Raw genomic sequence first — 18,713 nt, forward strand, 5'->3', positions numbered from 1 at the left:
CAAAATGACAAACATAAGGGCCAGTTGCCAAATCTCCTGATCGATTATCCCTAACCTATCAATCAAATAGCCTTGATGACCTAAGCTGGTCAACAATTGCTCGGGTAAAATGGTGATTACCTAGTTACCCGTCTTTCACAAATTTTGTTTCTATTTTTATTTCTGGTAAAGGTTTTGTTGCTTGTGAGTAATTATCATCAATTTTCATAAAAAGGTTAGGAAAACCTTTTGAGTCCATAAGTTTAGTACCTTACTTGAGATTTGATAATACATCATACATGTACATAGTTTGTTTAGAGCATACATTATATATATCAGAATCAAATGTTTTACGTTATAGTGACATTATATGTATTATGAGTCTATGAGTATAACATAAATAGAATACTATTAAGAGTAAATAGTAAAACTAAGCGGTCTTAGTACGACACATGGAGCCAATAAAATCATCCTTATTCGGAAAATAAAAAATAATCTCGCTAAAGTAATTAATAAATACAAATAAAATATAAACATATTAATATAATGATTTATTTGACTCCTGCGGTTTATCCAAAATGGTAAAAAATTAATCAAAACCAAACCGAATAAATCAACCTTATTTGGGTTTAGCCAAACCGGACTTTTCGAAAACACCGAATAACCTTGACCGACCCAAAGGATCTTTTTTTTTTTTTTTTTTTTTTTTTGGGGGGGGGGGGGGGGGGGGTATAATGGTATATGTAGGATATCAAGAGATGTATGAACCCAGGTTAAAAAAAATGTATGCTTTTACCTTTTTTTAGTATGATTTGATTCATGGATTTACGTCTGTGGTGCATTGAAAGCATATGAGCATCCAAGTTACTTGAAAGTAATAACGAGCTAGGTCGGGTTGGATGTTTTCTACCTCCCCAGGTGGAGGTGATGAAGAAGCCTTAGATTTGTGTATGAATGAGGATAGCAACGCTTTAATATGATACGATATTAATCCTTGGTATTTGCGTTAAGTCACTCCATATATAACCACTTTGTCAAAGCTGATCTGAAAATACATGGTCAGATGTAAAATTAAGATAAAGCGATTTTCCAACTTTACCCTTTACTCATGTAGTGTAGTCTTGTCCACAAAAAAGAAGAAGATTTACAGAACAGATGAGATGAGATGATATGCAGAAGAAAAAAGAGTTGGTACTTGGTGCGTGTTAAGTGTTAACTGTTAAGTGGTATTTGATTGGGTAGGTTAATTAACTGTACACAATTAATTGACTCGACTCAGACTCAGACTCGCTATATCAACTAACTGAGTTCCTAGATTTACATATACTAATACACAACATAACATACGCAAATTAGTCACAGCTTGTCCTGCGCCGTTATCACTGTCGGACCTGCTTTAGAAGTAGAACCTCCCTTGGACGACAACGTCTCTGAAATAAATTGAAAACCGATTTTTAGATCAAGAATACACAAGAAACCGCACCGAAACCCAAGTTCAAACTGCTGAAATACCCATTCTGTCCTCAGAAGTGTCTTCTTCTTCTTCTTGTTTTTGTTTACCATGATGATGTCTATGAAAACTCCTCTTTGTCAACACCAGTGGATTGTTTTCTTCCTCATCAATCACCCTCGGTCTCTCAAACTCTATTGCACCCTTGAAAACCGGGTGCACGTATGCATCTTGCAGATACGTTTTTATGTTGAGGTTTGGTTCTGTTGCCTTCTCTAGTGTGTCTTTTTTCATCGCATCCTGTCATATCAATCGATCAATAAACATCAGTATTGTCACTTTAACGCATATAACTAATTAATTAAAAATATGTTTTTACCTCTAACGGGAATTTCTTGAATTGAGATTCAAAGCGCCCCTTGCAAACTCTAAAAAACCAGAAGGTCAAGATAGGAAGTGGAATCAGGAAATATGTTGCGTTGTATGCCTTTTTGGTGTTGAGCAATCCCAAGAACAGAAACTGTGAAAGTATCAATCCAATGATTATCCGGCGATGAACATCTGGCCAAAATGTCGCGCCACTCTCATACTTCTGATCGTACACATTGATAATCTATAACATCCATTTAAAAAAAAAAAAATCAGATATAATATATAGTATTTATTTATTTATGTATTTATTGGGGTACCTGATGGCGAAAAACCAAAAAGGAGAAGGCAAAAAAGACAACAATGAACGGGAGTAGAATAGGGGTGACAGTGGAGTAGACTAATCCAAGCAAAAAGTATAATTGTATGCGAGGCTCTGATATTGCCCAAGTCAAGGAACCAGGATCCATGGCTTGTTCTCTGTCTTTTTCTGTTTTCACCAAAAACGTGTTTTTCAAGTGAAAAACCACCAAAGGAACCAATCTCAAAATCTCTGCTGCTATGCCTGACCAACCATCTACCATCACATATGTTATGAAGAAAGTGGCTTTCATTGGGATCGATACACCAACAGTTTGTGGAATCCTGCATTCATCCAAAACTTGTAATATATATATTTTTTTAAATATTTATTCCATTACCCAAATAGTATTGTTTTGGGAGATGCAAATTAGTAATTGTAGAGATGGAAAAAAAAAAAAAAAGATAGGGTCATACATGGTTGGGGACTGATTCAAGAATCCTTGAAGTTGCTGAAGAGCAGTTCCTGTAATGATGCTTCCAAGAAACACATTCACAAGCAAAAATAAATAATATTTTCCAGCTGAACGAGTCTCCAAAGCCGATAATGCAGTAAACCCCTCTATTTTTGACATCGTCATTATGATTGTTGGAAGAAGAATCAGAAATATTTTTAGTATAATTCCAGGAAGGTAACCTTGAATGATAGCCTTCACTGATTCACTGCAACAAAACAGAATAAATTACATTTCTGCTCCTTCACTACAGCTGATTGTTTCAATAACTTCTCTTGGCCCTTATTTTTGACGTTTTTGGTCCCTGTTCCAAGTAAATTGACTATAGATCATAAAATTACATTTTTGGTCCCCGAGTATAACTGTTTTAGTCCTAAAAACTATTCTCTTGCACTTTTTCAACTTCTTTCAACAAAAACCACTACTTTTGGTCCCTAATTGATTATAGCTGATTGCTGATTGTGCTCCTAAAATATAGTCATATTACTTGGACCAGGGACGAAAAAACATTACAAAAACCTGCAAAAGAAAACTTTTTGGGAACAAAATTTTAAAAATCAGCTATACTCAGGGACCAAAATAGTCATTTACTTGAAGCAGGGACTAAAGAACCTCGAATAAAAACCAAAAAACGTAATTTTCTGTTAAAGCTGAAAAGTTTACTTACATTTCAATAAGAGGCTTCATAAAGGGAAGATACTTCTGAATTGACTCGATATTAGCCAGAGTTTGAACAAAGGCTATAGGGACCATAAAGCAGAAGGTAAGACCAAATAGAGCAACAGACATTAGCAATCTTCTAAGTTTAAGTTCCACATATGGTATGCGAAGATTGTCCCAGTAAACATCACGTGGTTCAGGGGCCCAATCTGTGAGCCAAATTGTGGGATTGTTTGATTGTTGTGTTTGAGCACAAACAGCTGCACCCCATCGCGATTTAAATGAAACGAATGCTGCAGGTACAATTGCATTTGCATCATTCAACACCCTTTCTCTTTCTGCTTCCTCCTATTATTGTATTTAAAAAAAAAAAAAAAAAAGACTAGGTTATGGAAATTGTATTATATAAATAAATCAATCATTCTTGACTAGTTTGTATACTTACTTCTTTGCTTAGAGCCTCGATTTGTTGTGTATAAAAATCAATCGCATCCACATGTTTTCCCCAAAGACCCAAAAAACCTGTCTATATAGATACCTAAACTTAAAATGACTTGAACAGCAATGAAAGATGTCATGTCAGCTAAATGAAGTCTAGTCAAATACCTTGGTAGTTGGCCTTTTATTAGGGTTTCTCTCAAACTTGTTGGTGTAGTAAGTAAGCCAATTTTGCAAAGTCTTCTTCATTATCACCATATCTGCAAGAGCATTTGCATTGTACACCACCTAATACTCCAAAATTACATATCCAGATTAGCCAAATGTATGAAATAGGTTCCACAAAAAAGAAGCTCGCACACCTGATGTGAAAGATAATGATCAGGGTGATTAACACAGAAGAAATGTTCAACATGCTCACTAATAGACTCATCATCGTCTGGAGGAACATTTCTCACAAGAACCTACAAGACCAATTATATTTTATGATTATTAATTACTCCATAACTTTTTTTTCAAAATCATATATCTCTGCCCATTTTTGTTGACTATTACTCACTGTAAATTGATCAGGGCGACGTCTTTCAGCAGCAAGAAAATGAAGCCTCATTTTTGTTACAATCCTGTATTCATTGTAAAGGGCGTAGCATGTCCATAATGTGAAGACGTAAGCCATTACTATATGGGCATATAACCTGATAATGATGATGGCAGCACTAAATACATATACTAAATTATGTTATCAGAATCACAAATGGAAGTATGTAAAATAAAATAAAAAAAAAACCTTCTCGATCCAGGAGCAACATTGGATATCGAGAGCTTGTCAATATCATTGTAAGTTAGATCTCGCCTATTTACTCTCATTTCCTCGAAATTCTCCCCCGTATAATTAACAGGTACCAAAACACCAAATGCAAGAAGAGTGATGGGGCAAAATATTTTCAAGCTGCATAAAATTTTTGACATTAACAGAATCAGGAAAAGTAGCATTTAGGTTGTAAGTTTTGATTTTGGCTACTCAGACTCCAAAAGGTGCTCACCCAAGAAGATATATTCGAACATACACAGCAGAATCAAGTCCAGCATGCTCGATAAGCTCAGGTTCTGGCATTCTTAAGGCAGCAGGCATCCAATTCAAGAATTTTAGGTACATTTTGACATCTAGATTAACAAACTTCTTTACATAAGTTCCTGAACTAGTTGGACTATCTCTTATGCCCTTGAGATACCATTTTGGGAAGTAAACTCTATCATTGATGGGTTGAAGCCGTAAAATTGCAAATGCCACCAGAAATAGTACTGCAGACAAACAGTTAATAGCAGCAGATACAGCAATATCTGAAAGACTAGCCATGTTCTTTATCCAAGACCAAACACCACCTACAGTTTCAGTCGAAATTCATGTCACAACTCACAAGCATTAATACTTTATGAGCTTCAGATGATAACTAACAGATAATCTAAAAAAATATGAATCCGTAAGTTTTTATGTTCTATCTTGCAATCTAGATTCTAAACATCTAGCAAAACTACAAAATAAATTAAAAAAAATCACATTCTTGTTTCGCGAAGCCTAAACGTCCCAAAACAATTTGCTTATCTGTTTTCCTCAACCGAACACATTCGCAAATGAAAATCAACGGCAAAAAGCCAGAAAATCATCGATTCAACTACATGATCCTAAGATTGAGGGGAAAAAACTTAAAAGCAGGAATCACATACATTAAACTCATAACAATGCAAATTTACAAGATTTTAGGACGGGCGTCACACAATCGTGATCACGAAGATGAAACGTTGAGATTTTACCTTTTTTTCCTCAGCAAATTTATGGATCTCAACGAGAAGAAGAATGCAATAAACAGGTTAAATCCCGTTGTAATGACTGATGTGAGAAATATGAAAATTAAGGGTTTGAATTTGGGAGAAATTGTGAGGGTTTGGGGAAGGTGAAAAATATAGGGGGGAGGCGGCATCAACATGCATTAAGCGCGCAAAGCTTGTATTATGGTTTATGACGTTATATATTTGGGGTACACGTGGGAATTATTGTCTTTTAAATGCTGCATATTCCTTATTCCAGATGTGCCCCTCTTTCTTCTTTTATTTATTTTAAGAAAAATGACTTAGGAGGTTAACGAACTCTTTGTTTTCTTTATATTTGGTCTTATTCTTTACATCATATACCATCTATTCAATTGCAATGGTGGTAAGGCGACTAAGAAGAACCTAATTCATGAGAGAGATGGAGATGTTGATTGATGGTGAAGATGCTTGATAGTCTCTTGGTTGATTTCATTAAAATTGAGTTGTAGGTCTTTGTTGATCGATGGAGATGTTGCTTGCTCGAGAAGGATTGGATATGGTTGAGGTGGTTATCGGAGGAAACAGTGGTAGGATTTCGTAGTGGCAGGTGGTGAAGGATGATATGACGGTGGCGAATGATAACTTGATTCGTGATATATATATATATATATATATATATATATATATATATATATATATATATATATATATATATATATAGAGAGAGAGAGAGAGAGAGAGAGAGAGAGAGAGATGGTGGTCGTGAAGACGACGTCAACATACATTATATTATGTTATTCCTTTGACTATATCTGATCCATTGTTAACTTCCATACTTAAAACATGCAATCCCCATCTTATTTAAGCATCAGAGAGCAATATCAGGGCAACCCCGATATAACTTTTGATGTTTCTCGTTTATATTCACAGATTGCATGCAAGGAGTACCCAACATAATCTTAACGATGATCGGAAAAAAGGATGTAGCATCACACACACACACACACACACACACATATATATATATATATATATATATATATATATATATATATATATATATATATATGTGTGTGTGTGTGTGTGTGTGTGTGTGGAAAAAGTGAATATACCCTACAAGGTATATAAACTTACGTACACAAACCCACAATACTATGTCGTTTGTGTCATATATGCATTACAATGTTTTTAAACTTCAACCCATAACTTGATTTTCTTTCAAAATTTCACTATTATATTCCTCTTACATCATATATTTCTGCTGAACACCTATCATGCTATATATATTATATTTGAAAATGAAAATTATGTAACAAGAAGATAATAGTGAAATTTATAAAAAGCTTAGAAGTAAATCAAGTTATAAGTTAAATTTTAACAATTGTGATCATGATTAGGAAACAATTAGATTTTACCTTTTTTCCCTCAGCTAATTGATTGATCTCGACGAGAATAAAAATGCAATAAACAAGTTAAATTCCTGTTGTAATGACTGATGTGAGAAATATGAAAATTAAGGGTTTCAATCCGTGAGAAATTGTGAGGGTTTGGGTGAAGGTGAAAATACGGGGGGTAGCAGGCATCAACATGCATTAAGCGTGCAAAGCTTGTATGTTGGTTTATGACGTTATATATATATATATATATATATATATATATATATATATATATATATATATATATATATATATATATATATATATATATATATATAGGGTTAAGTTCATGTGAGACAATAGTATTTTGTGAGACAATGAGACCAAATCTTGACCACTCATTTGAATAATCAAAGGCTGAAATTAAATAAGATTAAACCACAAGGGACATAAAGTAGGCGCTAACATTTTTATAATTAAATGGAACTTTGGGATTAGAATAAGACACGGAGGGGCAGTAGACGAAATTTTACATTCTATTTCATTCAGCTCACAAAAAAATACTCGGTATTCTTCCTAAAAACCCTAGATACGAACACTAAAACCCATTTGATCCAATCTCGATCATCGACATCTTCTGCTTCCTTCACAAATTTGTTTCAGGTTAACCATAAATATAAGTTGGTCTTCTAATTCGAGCTCTTTATTACATCAAGGTTTCATCTTTTTTTTAACCAAGCTCGTTCGATTAAAGGCATTTTCCCAAATTTCTCTAGAAAAGCCCTAAGAAACTGATTTTGAATCTTCATATGATCCAAAAATCAAATATATTCCCTTCATATTTGGATTTAGATTCAACATTTTATTTGTTCTCCACAATATTTAATCTTTTATGTAAAACCCTAGAAAACCTTTTTGGATTCTGATTATGAAGCTAGCGATTCTGATTCTGATCATCAAAAATTGGTAGTTCAACACAATATGGTAAGATGAAACTAATATGTCTTTTAGTTTGTTTTTATACGATTATGATTTCTATGAATCCATGGATTGAGTTTGAATCACTTGTAAAAACATAGTATTGATATTCAAGTTTGATTTTTTTGGTTGAAATAATCAACCACTGATTAATCTATATATTCTTGTAATAGTTCGTTCAGATTTCATTAAGATTCCAAAATCGAATACATTTTCGGTTGGAGTTCTTTTGCTGATCTCTTGATAAAACCATAAAACCATATTCTGATTCTTATTTTCAATATCTCTATCCTGATTCATTGATTTCATGTGTTTTCTGATTCAAACTTATTCCACTTTGATTCTGATTAAAATTTCATTCTAAAATCTCTGGAGGAAAAACATAAGAAATTGATTCTTAAACTAACTTAATTGTTTTGGATTTTGATCCATACTCTATTGTAATTATCATAAAAAAAACCCATATAACTGTTTTGGATTTTGATGTTGGAGCTAATGATTCCAGTTATCATAAAAAATGGATAGTTCATCAAAATTTGGTAAGATCAAACCAATATCTCATTTAGTTTGTTTTTTATTTCATTATGTATATGCTAGGTTGATTTAATTTATAGATGATGATTATGTTTTGATTTTATTACATGATATAGTTTAATTCTAGGTATTCTGATTTGTTGGTTGAAATTATACTTGTTAAATATTTTGGTTTTATGTTTGTAGTTGCTAGGTTTTAGAGTTTACTGATTTATTACATGATAATTTGTTGATTTTAACAGCATGGTACTTATTAAATAATAAATATCTTGATGTCTATATGTATATTGTTTTAGATTCTAATTCTGCAGCTAATGATTCAGATTGTGACTGTCAAAAAAATGGATCGTTCATCAAAATCCGGTAATTTCGAACTGATATAGTTATTTTTTTATAAATTTGCACTAATTTTAGAAGTTTTGTACTAAATGCTCTTGAATATTCTTGATTTTGGTTTTAATTATTCTATGATTATTATTTATGAAACATTTTTGTGAATTTGTGTGTTGTTGCAATTTACATGTTTGCTATAGCCATAGTTTGAAATGAACTTGTTTTCATGTAGGTATGTTTTTTATTATAAAACTTGTTAACAACAACTATGTTTATATTCATTATTGTATGTTTTTTATTATATTACTTGTTTATGTTTATATTCATTGTCGTGTTCTCAATCCTTGCTAATTTGCCCTGAAAATCCTAACAAAAGTGAGTAGTACAAACATCCTGTAAAAATAATGAGAAACACACAGTTTATAATAAAACAAGGGAAATAGTTAACATTTTATAATAAAATGCTGACAAAAACGTGCTAATGGATGCATATAAAATGCATCTAACAAACCTCCCCAAACTAAAACATTACTAGTCCTCGAGTAAGGAAAGCATATGCATCATAAACGAATACGAGGGAAAATGGAAGTGAGGGAATAACCTAGATGAAACTAACAACCTAATAAGAAAACCTAACTAACAATATCAATATAAAAATATATAAGGAGTAAAACATGCATGAAAAAACATAACAAAATGAAAAATAAACAATGATACAGAAAAGAAAATAAACAACCTAAATTTTTGTCTTCTCTTTATTTATTTATTATTTTTTTACGACTAGACTCTAAACCGAGGAAACTCCAGTGGGATCACTACCTTAACGACCATCCTGATACCTTCCTTATATCATAGACTCCCAAAGTCAGGAAGACTCGTGACGGTGTAACCCAACAAACTGATCATATATTTTATTTAAACTTTATATCTTAATTAGCATTGGAAGCGAAAATAACACAGTTCAAAATCTCATGCTCTCAAGACTAGATAGTTAAAAACTAGAATCGACGCATCCTTAAGAACCCGACACAGCCAAATCAACTTTTTCCGAAATAATGGGCCAACCCTCGTAGGAGCCCAACTCTATGCTTTCACTTTTTCGAGAATGATAAATATCATATCACATAGTTCTTCTTGCGCCAGATTTGTCTTCGTTGTGGCTCTTGATTTGATTGAACTTGAATTTTGAATCTTTGTCTTTAACTTGAGTTCTTCAATCAACTTTTTGAATTTCTTGAGATTTCTTCGATTAAGTGCTTGAAATTTAACCTGTGTACCGGATATGACAGTTGTACCATTCTTTTCTTTTTGACTGTGTGGATCTGATATAATGTTCTCTGTTACCGCACGGGTAACATGTGTCAACAAATAGGATCATGTTCTGTGGGTTCAGACTTGTCGATAAATGTTCTTTTAAACATTAAAAAACAAATAATTATGAAGTTGTTACTACCGCCCACACAATGTTTCAGTACGCAATTTTTTTTTTTATTTTCTATGGTCGGGGTCTCAGATCACGATGTTTTGCGTCCCCTAGTTATGGTAGTTGCTTCTACACTTCCATTATCGATCCTCACGCTTCGGACTTTCATTTTCCACATTCGCAGAGCTATCGAATGTAAAGAGTATCTCATCTCGTATTTTTTTTTGTTTTTTTAAATGTCAAAGACAAAAAAAAATCTTTTTAGAATTTATAAATTGGGCTTTTGACTTAAAAGTCCCTAAGTTTTCAAAATTTGTTCGGTTTAGTCCCTGCGACATATTTTGGTGTGTTAATGCCCAACATTTGGGCTCTTTTTGTCAAAAACGCCATTTAACAGGTCATCCGGTGACACACCTCTCATTTACTCCCGTTATCTTGTCCGTTAGACATCGAGAACACAAATACCCATCACCTTTACGCCAAAACGTACGTCTTCTCCATTTCTCCACAAAAATCATCATTGTCGCCCATATTTCTCTACATTTTCAAAGCTTTTTAGGGTTTGATTGTTATCAAAAGCTCGAGTAAAGAAGAAAACAATAATCAGTATTGATAGTGTAAGTTAAGTAAAGAAGACGATCATCACATGTTAGGTATTTACAGTTTTGGACTAAATTTTCATTTTTTCCCTTTGATCTCTTAGTTAAAATGACGTTATGTAACCTTGATTTTATGTAGGAGTGAAGAATGGCTTCATCAGAGGAAGAATGGAACGATCCATTAGCTGCTTTGAACGAACCTTTTTCTGGGTTGAATGAGATTGACTTTGAACTACATGGCATTTACATGGACCAATTCCACAACAAAAAGAAATATTATTTTTAAAAAGAAATATTACTTTAAAAATAATCAAAAATAAAAGTTTTAAAATGACCGTAAATTTTGAGATGTCACAGTTGGTATCAAAACATTAGTTTAACCGTAAATTTAGGGCTGATTGCATGCATTACACCCCTTTTTCTTAAAAACCTTTTTAGAAAAATCATTTTCTTTTAAAAGATTTTAGAAATCCTTAGTGTGAGTCCAGACACACCTGGGAGTGTGCTCGAATCCCTCAAACCAAGGCTCTGATACCTGTAACATCCCAAAAATATCGAGTAAAAATTTCATTTTAAATAAGTCAAAACTATTCATTTATTGTTCCAAAAGATGATCAGAGTCAAACTATTCTCAAGACATCTGAGTAATTTGTAAACATTCATTGTAGAATAAATCTCCAGGGGATGCAATGCGATCAAGTCGGGCCCTTCCTTTTGAGACCATAAGTACCTTAAAACATTTTAAACATAAACCGTAAGCACAAAGCTTAGTGAGTCCCCCAGAATACAACAAGCAATACTAATCAATGGGCCCAACCCTAGTGTATATTCCAACCCAACATACAAACATGGGCCCAGTCTTAGGGTATGTTTCAACACGAACATGCAATAATGGGCCCAACCTTCTACATAACACAATTTAGTGGGCTGGTATTGGTGCCTTTGACCCACAAGTATAGTGAGAAGACTCACCTCAATCGATAGTCAGATAAACCTCACACTCAAGCTGCTACTACAAAAGCTCCTCACACTAAGCATATCCAAAACAACCCTAATTAGCAACTAAGGTGATAATCTATAATCAATGGTCCATCACATAGTTCTCTCTCTCTCTCTCTCTCTCTCTTGGGTAAAAGACCATTTTACCCTTCCAAGGCTAGACCCTTCCAAACGTGACCTAATGAACCAAAGTGAACAAACACGCCTTCCGGTGCTACGTCATGTATACACCATGCCTTTACACCCCGCGTAGAGGGATTAATAGAAACACCATAAAGAATCAAGGCTACGTTGGGCGTAGCCTATTTTACGCACCGCGTAGAACGTTGATAAGTCCTTTTCCATTTTAGCTCTTAATTCGTAAAGACAACCCATATAAATCTCAGATTTGGTCTTAATGAATGCCCCGAGTGATAAAGTTCCTGACTTTATGCCTTTGCAAGACTTAATGGAGCACAAGATCAAACCCTAGTTCCATATCATCCTCTAATGGCCTTAAACCCTTGCATGGGTGAAAGATAGCAACCAATATCCCATTTTTATGATATGTGAACCTCAAAAACAACAAAAAATGACAACCTTAAGCTTTGGAGTAGCTCTTGCTCACAAGAACCGAAATCATGGGACTAAAAGCATGAAAAAACCAACAAGCTAAACTAGATCTAACCCAATGGATAATAAAGGTGAGAACTTTATACCTTATGAACTTGGAAAATGAGATGAAAGCTCTAGATCTTCAAGATTGAGCCACACCAATCCATAATGATAGACTTATCCTTCTTCAAAATGCACCAAAAACACTAAACTGACTCAAAACAAGCTTACAAGGGATTAAGGTTTCGAAATGACTATCTGGGAGAGTGAAGGCTGAGTATGGCGAGGGCCTCAAGGGAGTTAAGGTCCTTAAATAGGGCCACAACCCTAAAATTTAGGGTTTGGATACTGCGCACCTACCTCCTGCGTAGGGACCTGGTACGCCTGACGTAGGGCATTAAGCCCCCCATCCATACTCCTTCCTACGCCATGCATAGAACGCACCCTATGCCCCGCTTAGGACCATTTTTGCAAGAAAATTTATAATTAAGCTCAAAAGGAAAATACTTGGGAAAGGAGTGTTACAAATTCAACTAGAGTCAAAGCATACTTCTTGGTTCTTCTATATTGACTCATAGTCACGCCAATGTCAAAAGTGTTTTTCACCTCCTCTTTAAGCAATCTGACACTCATCTTTTGATTGTTAACAAATTCCTGAGTAAAATGAGTACATATCCATTTATAACTGACAATTGATACTAATTTAAAATTCTTTTTCACAATTAATGTTACTTATAAAAGACTTGATCTAGAAAGACTTTTCATCACTCATCCATGAACCCCAAACCCTAAAAATGTATTTTTCATCACAACATTTGGCTAATAACCGCCTACTATTATTTTTCACAAAGGATAATTGATAACCATTCGTAACAACACAGCTAAAGAGCACATGTTTCAATTGTTTAGCATTCTCAAACCTCATACCTAAAATAGGCTGATCCTCTTTCCAATGAAGCTTCTCATTTAAAATATTTGGGAAGTCGGGATCAATATCTTCATTGTCATCCATGGCTTCATCAATAGGCTCATCTTCACCTACATTGTCACCCATGTTTAAATTTGGCCCATTATCCTTTTTGAAAGAAATGAGGGATTCCATCCCCATCCCCATGCCTTGTCTCAACTAGGTCAACTTTTTCTGCATCATCAATCACTTCTTCTTGTATGTTATCAACATTTTCCTCTTTTTCTTCATCCAACCATTCCTGTTCTGCATCATCAATCACTTCTTCTTATATGTTATCAACATTTTCCTCTTTTTCTTCATCCAACCATTCCTGCATGTTAGTATTACCAAAATGGTCTACACACATAGGGAGTTCAACACCACATTCATAAGCAATTGCTATGAATTCGACATAATCAAGCTCATTCCGAATTAATCTCAAATCTTTTGGAAAATCAATACCAGGAAAACATTAATAGAGCTTTTTACATTTTTCTTGAGTGGACCTTTCGACGAACGCATAACACTCGTCCTTGTCCATGTCTGCGAAATTGATGTTCATCAGCCTCTGATTAATCCTATTGGTGTATTGTATGTGGTACGTAACGAAGATTCCTTAGAAGTGCAAATCGACAACAATGTATACAACAACCATGTTTGAGGTTTGAAGAGAAGAAATGAAGTAAGGGCTTGCTCGAAGAGAAGAAATTGGAACAATGTTCGTTGATAATTCTCTTCTTAAAATTGTAAATAACACACTAGTAAATGTGTATATGTCATTAATAAATGAGGTGACAATCAACAAAGGACACAATCAACAACTTATGTGGTATTATGTCACACCCCTAAACCAAGGATGGCAGAAACGTCCGGGGGTGGAGGACTTCATGTATAGTATCATAACAACAAATGCAATAGTGATTTAAGCAAACACAACCAACATATATATAATTGAAAATTTTACATCATTGTATGAATTACATGTTTCAAAATCAATTACAATATGTTGACAAAATATGAAATGTTTGACGCCTTAACGTCCCATCCTCAAAATGCACCTGATTTCCTGTTTAGTGATTTCCTGAGAATACAAGTTGTTTGAAAAAGTGTCAACACAAAGGTTGGTGAGTTCATAAGAGATTTAGAGAAGTAAACCATTTTCCTTGTAAAAGCGTTAGAATATGTATCCAGAAAATCCAATATTTTCTTTAATATGTGTATGTAGTCCTAAATCCCAGAACCAAGAATGAACAAGTATTTTCCATACTTAATAATATAACCATATTTTTAAATTGGCATAAAACCCTTTTTGATTATAAGGAAAAATTCCCGTAAACTTTATGAGTTGTTAACTTCCTAAGTGAGCCGCTATAACCATACTATGACTGAATGAACCTGCCGCGACGTTTCTCAGGCGTCGCGAAACTGATATGACATTTGGCACCACAGACCTGCTGGTCTAGCTGTTGCATGCAACTCAGGTGTGGGGTGTCTAACCCAATATAGATCTATACACAACTATCACGTTCTCCCTACAAGAGACTCTAGATATAGCTACCATGAATTTAAGTCCCGCACTCGGACGTACGGAAAGAGAATGTCTCACAATTTAAGTTAACAAGTTTACGTGTGGTGTGCGTGAATGTAAAACCTTTTTGTATGAGTGAGTTATGTGATGAATCATAAACTATACCTATTATAGTTTATCAAAACAAGGGCAAAAGTGGTAATGTACATAAACTATACTTAACATAGTTTATTCAAATGTTTGTATGTAATAGATGTGCTATGATTATAACAAATCGTTATTTCTATGCTCTATCTAGCAAACTCCATTTTTTAACTGATGTATGACTATATACTAAGTCAAAATTTCATTTTATTTGCAAAAACCTATAATCACATAAATATATACACCTTGCTCAACATGTTACAAGGTGAAATGAAATTGATAGCATTTTTCTGTTATTAATATTTTCATTTACTGTTCTTAGAAAATTTATAGAAAAATCATCAAAGGTCCAAATCAGAATTTGTAAATTCTGAGAGTTTGGAAAATGAGTCTAGATTATTCATAATTTTTATTATGAGTTTTAATGAACTCTAACTTGTGTGAACAAGTCCATAATCACAGACTGGTCCAGATTGATGTTTGAAATGATAGACAGTTTTGTAAAAATCACCATAAATTGTAGAAAAATCGTATGGAGATGTGCAAGTAGTAATTTTAAAGCTAAGAACTGGAGCTACTTACACCTAAAACAATTTTGAAAACAAAAATGTTTAAGTTGTCCAAAACAGTCTGTGAATGGAGTCCAACTTTTCTGATGAAGGATGTTAGAAAAGTTTAGTTATGTTCTTGGTGTTTTAACTTGTATTCCCCCCCCCCCCCCCCTAAAAACTTGAGAAAACATGAAAAATGTAGGGGTATGAACTCACCTTAATTGATTTCAGTAGATGATTGTTGAAGAATGGAAGTGATCAACTCAAGAACACTTGAAGATGCCTTGAAGATTTTCGAGAATCTAACATCATAGTGATGGAGTTTGTGTAAGCAATCAATGATTTAAGTATAATGAAGTGCAATAATCACAAGGAGGATGAATTATACTTACCAAGAGAAGATTAAAGCTTGAAGATCAGTCTTGGAGTCTTGAAATAGAGAGAAAAAGTTTGAGAGGAAAGTTGTGTTTGATTTTTGGTGAAATGAGAGCAAGTGAAAGAAATGAGGAGAGAGGTTGAGTGACCAGCCCTAAAAACGTGGGGATGGCTTGTGAGAGAGGTAAAAAGTATAAGGAAGTGACAAGGTATGGTGGGGAGGAGTGTGGGTTAGGCATGGAGTGGGTATGGGGGTTGCTTGTGTCATAATACAAGGATAAGTCAACACTCAACCTTTGTACTTCACCCACTCTTCTTGGATAAGGTTTTATCCTTAAAAACGTGATTAATCATTAATTAAGGGGTCTTATATGTTAAAATAAAGTTTTGGGTGAAAATCCCGCGTTAAAATGATGAAAAACGAAGCTAAAATGAAGTCGTAGTCGAAAACCGGAAAGAATTGATCTTCTAGTGAGGCCTCTCGGTCCTGACCGAAGGTTCGGTCCTCCTGAGGCTGGGCGAGAAGCGAAGCAAAGCGGAACAGCAAGAAGCGAGAGTCAAGTTCGGTCCGAAAGTGTCCAAAGCGAAATAGACCGAAGTGAACAGTGACTTCGGGCTTGGGCATGTGCGAGGTTCGGTCCTGAGAGGACCCTTCGGGTTCGGTTCAGCAGCCTTTGGGTTCGGTTCAGGAGGGTTCGGTCCCTAAGAGGACTTTCGGCCCTAAGAGGGGTTTCGGGTCCTTAAGCCCTTTTTGTCCGTTTTTGCCCCGTTTTAAGCGGTTTTCGACCCGGTTAAGGGTCGAGATGGCCCAAGAGACTACAAAAAGTTTAAGGAACTTTTGAGAGAGATTTGGGAGAGATTTAACATTCTTGGATAGATTTCACATACAAAGAGATATTTGGGAGAGATTTCACATACTTAGAGAGATTTGGGAGAAATTTGACATTCTTGGAGAGATTTCTCACACAAAGAGATATTTGGGAGAGATTTCACATACTTAGAGAGATTTGGGAGAGATTTGACATTCTTGGAGAGATTTCTCATACAAATAGATATTTGGGAGAGATTTCACATACTTAGAGAGATTTGGGAGAGATTTGACATTCTTGGAGAGATTTCATAATAGAGAGAGATAGAGTGAAAACGATTGAGAGAGGTTTCATGTGTGACAATTGTGAGTGTTTGGCTCCACAACGCAAGGTCCGTGAACCCCGTTAAGCCATGTTTTAGGATCTTACATACTCCCGATGAGTATGCAACATTGTTTTATTGTTTTTGTTCGTTGTTTAGCACTAAGGCTAAGGAAAATTAAACACACGAATTTTTCCAAGTGATGTTTTCTCATTAAAATAGTGAGTTATACAGTAATTACATAACACAAACCCTTATATACAAGGTTTAATTGAGTTGACCGGTTTGACTCGATGACTTTGTTCGACTTAGACTTGACCCGAATTTGACTATTGTCACATATTAGTAAAGGAGGTGGCCAAAATGTGATCGGCTTACCCATTCAATAATGAAAAAAAAACTTATCGATCTGAAAAATACTAATTCGTTCCCTTATAAAGTTATGAAAATAGTTCGTGGATTAAAAGAGTCAACCTTAGAAAGTTCCTAAGACATTTGTGTCATTTCTCTCTCTCTCTCTCTCTCTCTCTCTATATATATATATATATATATATATATATATATATATATATATATATATATATATATATAAGACAATAAAGAAAAGACAAAGCATAAAGAAAAATCTAACTTGAAGGTTATTGACAGAAATTGAATTCACATTGCAAAAACTGGAAACTACAATAACAATATTGATAGTAATCAAAATTTAAAGTAAAATTGCAATATTCGTCAAACCACATGGACATAAAATTTATTCTATAATAAATCTTAGTCGTTGAGAATGCATTTTATTCCTTTAGCATGTCACTTCATGTCTTTAATGGCAAATATTAACTATTGGTTTTTGTTATGATAGATTTCTATAATATTTTTAATTTTTATAATAACATTACTTTAGGGATGAAACATTATTTTTGGACGTCACCAACTCATCGTTATTCGATATAACGAGTCAGTGGCGGAACCAAGGTCAAAGTAAAGAGGTATCCTTAAAAAAAATTTGGATGACCCAATTTTTTTTGGGTACTTCGGTTTCGGTTTTAAACCTAAACTTTAATCAAATCCTTAGATAATCTAAAGTCATGTTATATGAACATGAAGTTGAAGTACTTTTTGATACTTGAATCGATGTAGAAATCAAAGTAGATATCAAATGAAGCATGAAGATAACATCTTAATATAATAGATGAAATTGGCTAAATTTATATATGTTTAGTGATGTGGGATAGAATAGCTAGGAAAATAATAATAAAAAGCAAACAAAGAAAATGTAAGGAGAGAGATTTGAGCTTTAAATCTCTACTTCAATATATTAGTGCCTTATCCAACAAACCACATACTTGTTTGGGTTTATAAGTGAAGGGAAACATATATATACACTATATAAAACGAAATTTTGCTAAAAAGAATTACACTACCGAAATTTTTTTGGGGATATCCCGGGTTACCCCGAGATCTACATTAGATCCGCCCCTGTAACGAGCGATAAAATGATGGCGTCATATTTTCATAAAAACTATCATTATTTAAATTTGAACTTGAAATTTTTATTTGTAGATTTTACATGCTTAACGTGTACATCAGTACATGTCTCATATGAACGAGCAAATTCTGGAATACGACAACTTTATTTTTTTCAGTGTGATAATTCAAAAACGTACACGGTACACCACATG

At 34.1% G+C, this 18,713-nt stretch overlaps 1 protein-coding gene across 1 annotated transcript; it reads right to left on the reverse strand.

Moving 5' to 3' along the window:
- Window positions 1–1,184: 1,184 nt before the first annotated feature.
- On the reverse strand, window positions 1,185–6,001 carry LOC111886400 (CSC1-like protein At4g02900). The gene is made up of 13 exons (XM_023882639.3): window positions 5,524–6,001; window positions 4,755–5,094; window positions 4,499–4,660; window positions 4,271–4,406; window positions 4,074–4,175; window positions 3,880–3,999; window positions 3,719–3,799; window positions 3,281–3,621; window positions 2,576–2,821; window positions 2,119–2,443; window positions 1,809–2,042; window positions 1,492–1,729; window positions 1,185–1,409 (listed from the first exon to the last, which is right to left on the reverse strand). The coding sequence occupies exons 2-13, from the start codon at window positions 5,066–5,068 to the stop codon at window positions 1,336–1,338; spliced, it is 2,373 nt and encodes a 790-aa protein (XP_023738407.1). The 5' UTR covers window positions 5,069–5,094; window positions 5,524–6,001; the 3' UTR covers window positions 1,185–1,335.
- Between the last annotated feature and the right edge of the window lie 12,712 nt (window positions 6,002–18,713).

This window comes from Lactuca sativa, chromosome 9 (genome assembly GCF_002870075.4).
Source record: "Lactuca sativa cultivar Salinas chromosome 9, Lsat_Salinas_v11, whole genome shotgun sequence".
NCBI lineage: Eukaryota > Viridiplantae > Streptophyta > Magnoliopsida > Asterales > Asteraceae > Lactuca > Lactuca sativa.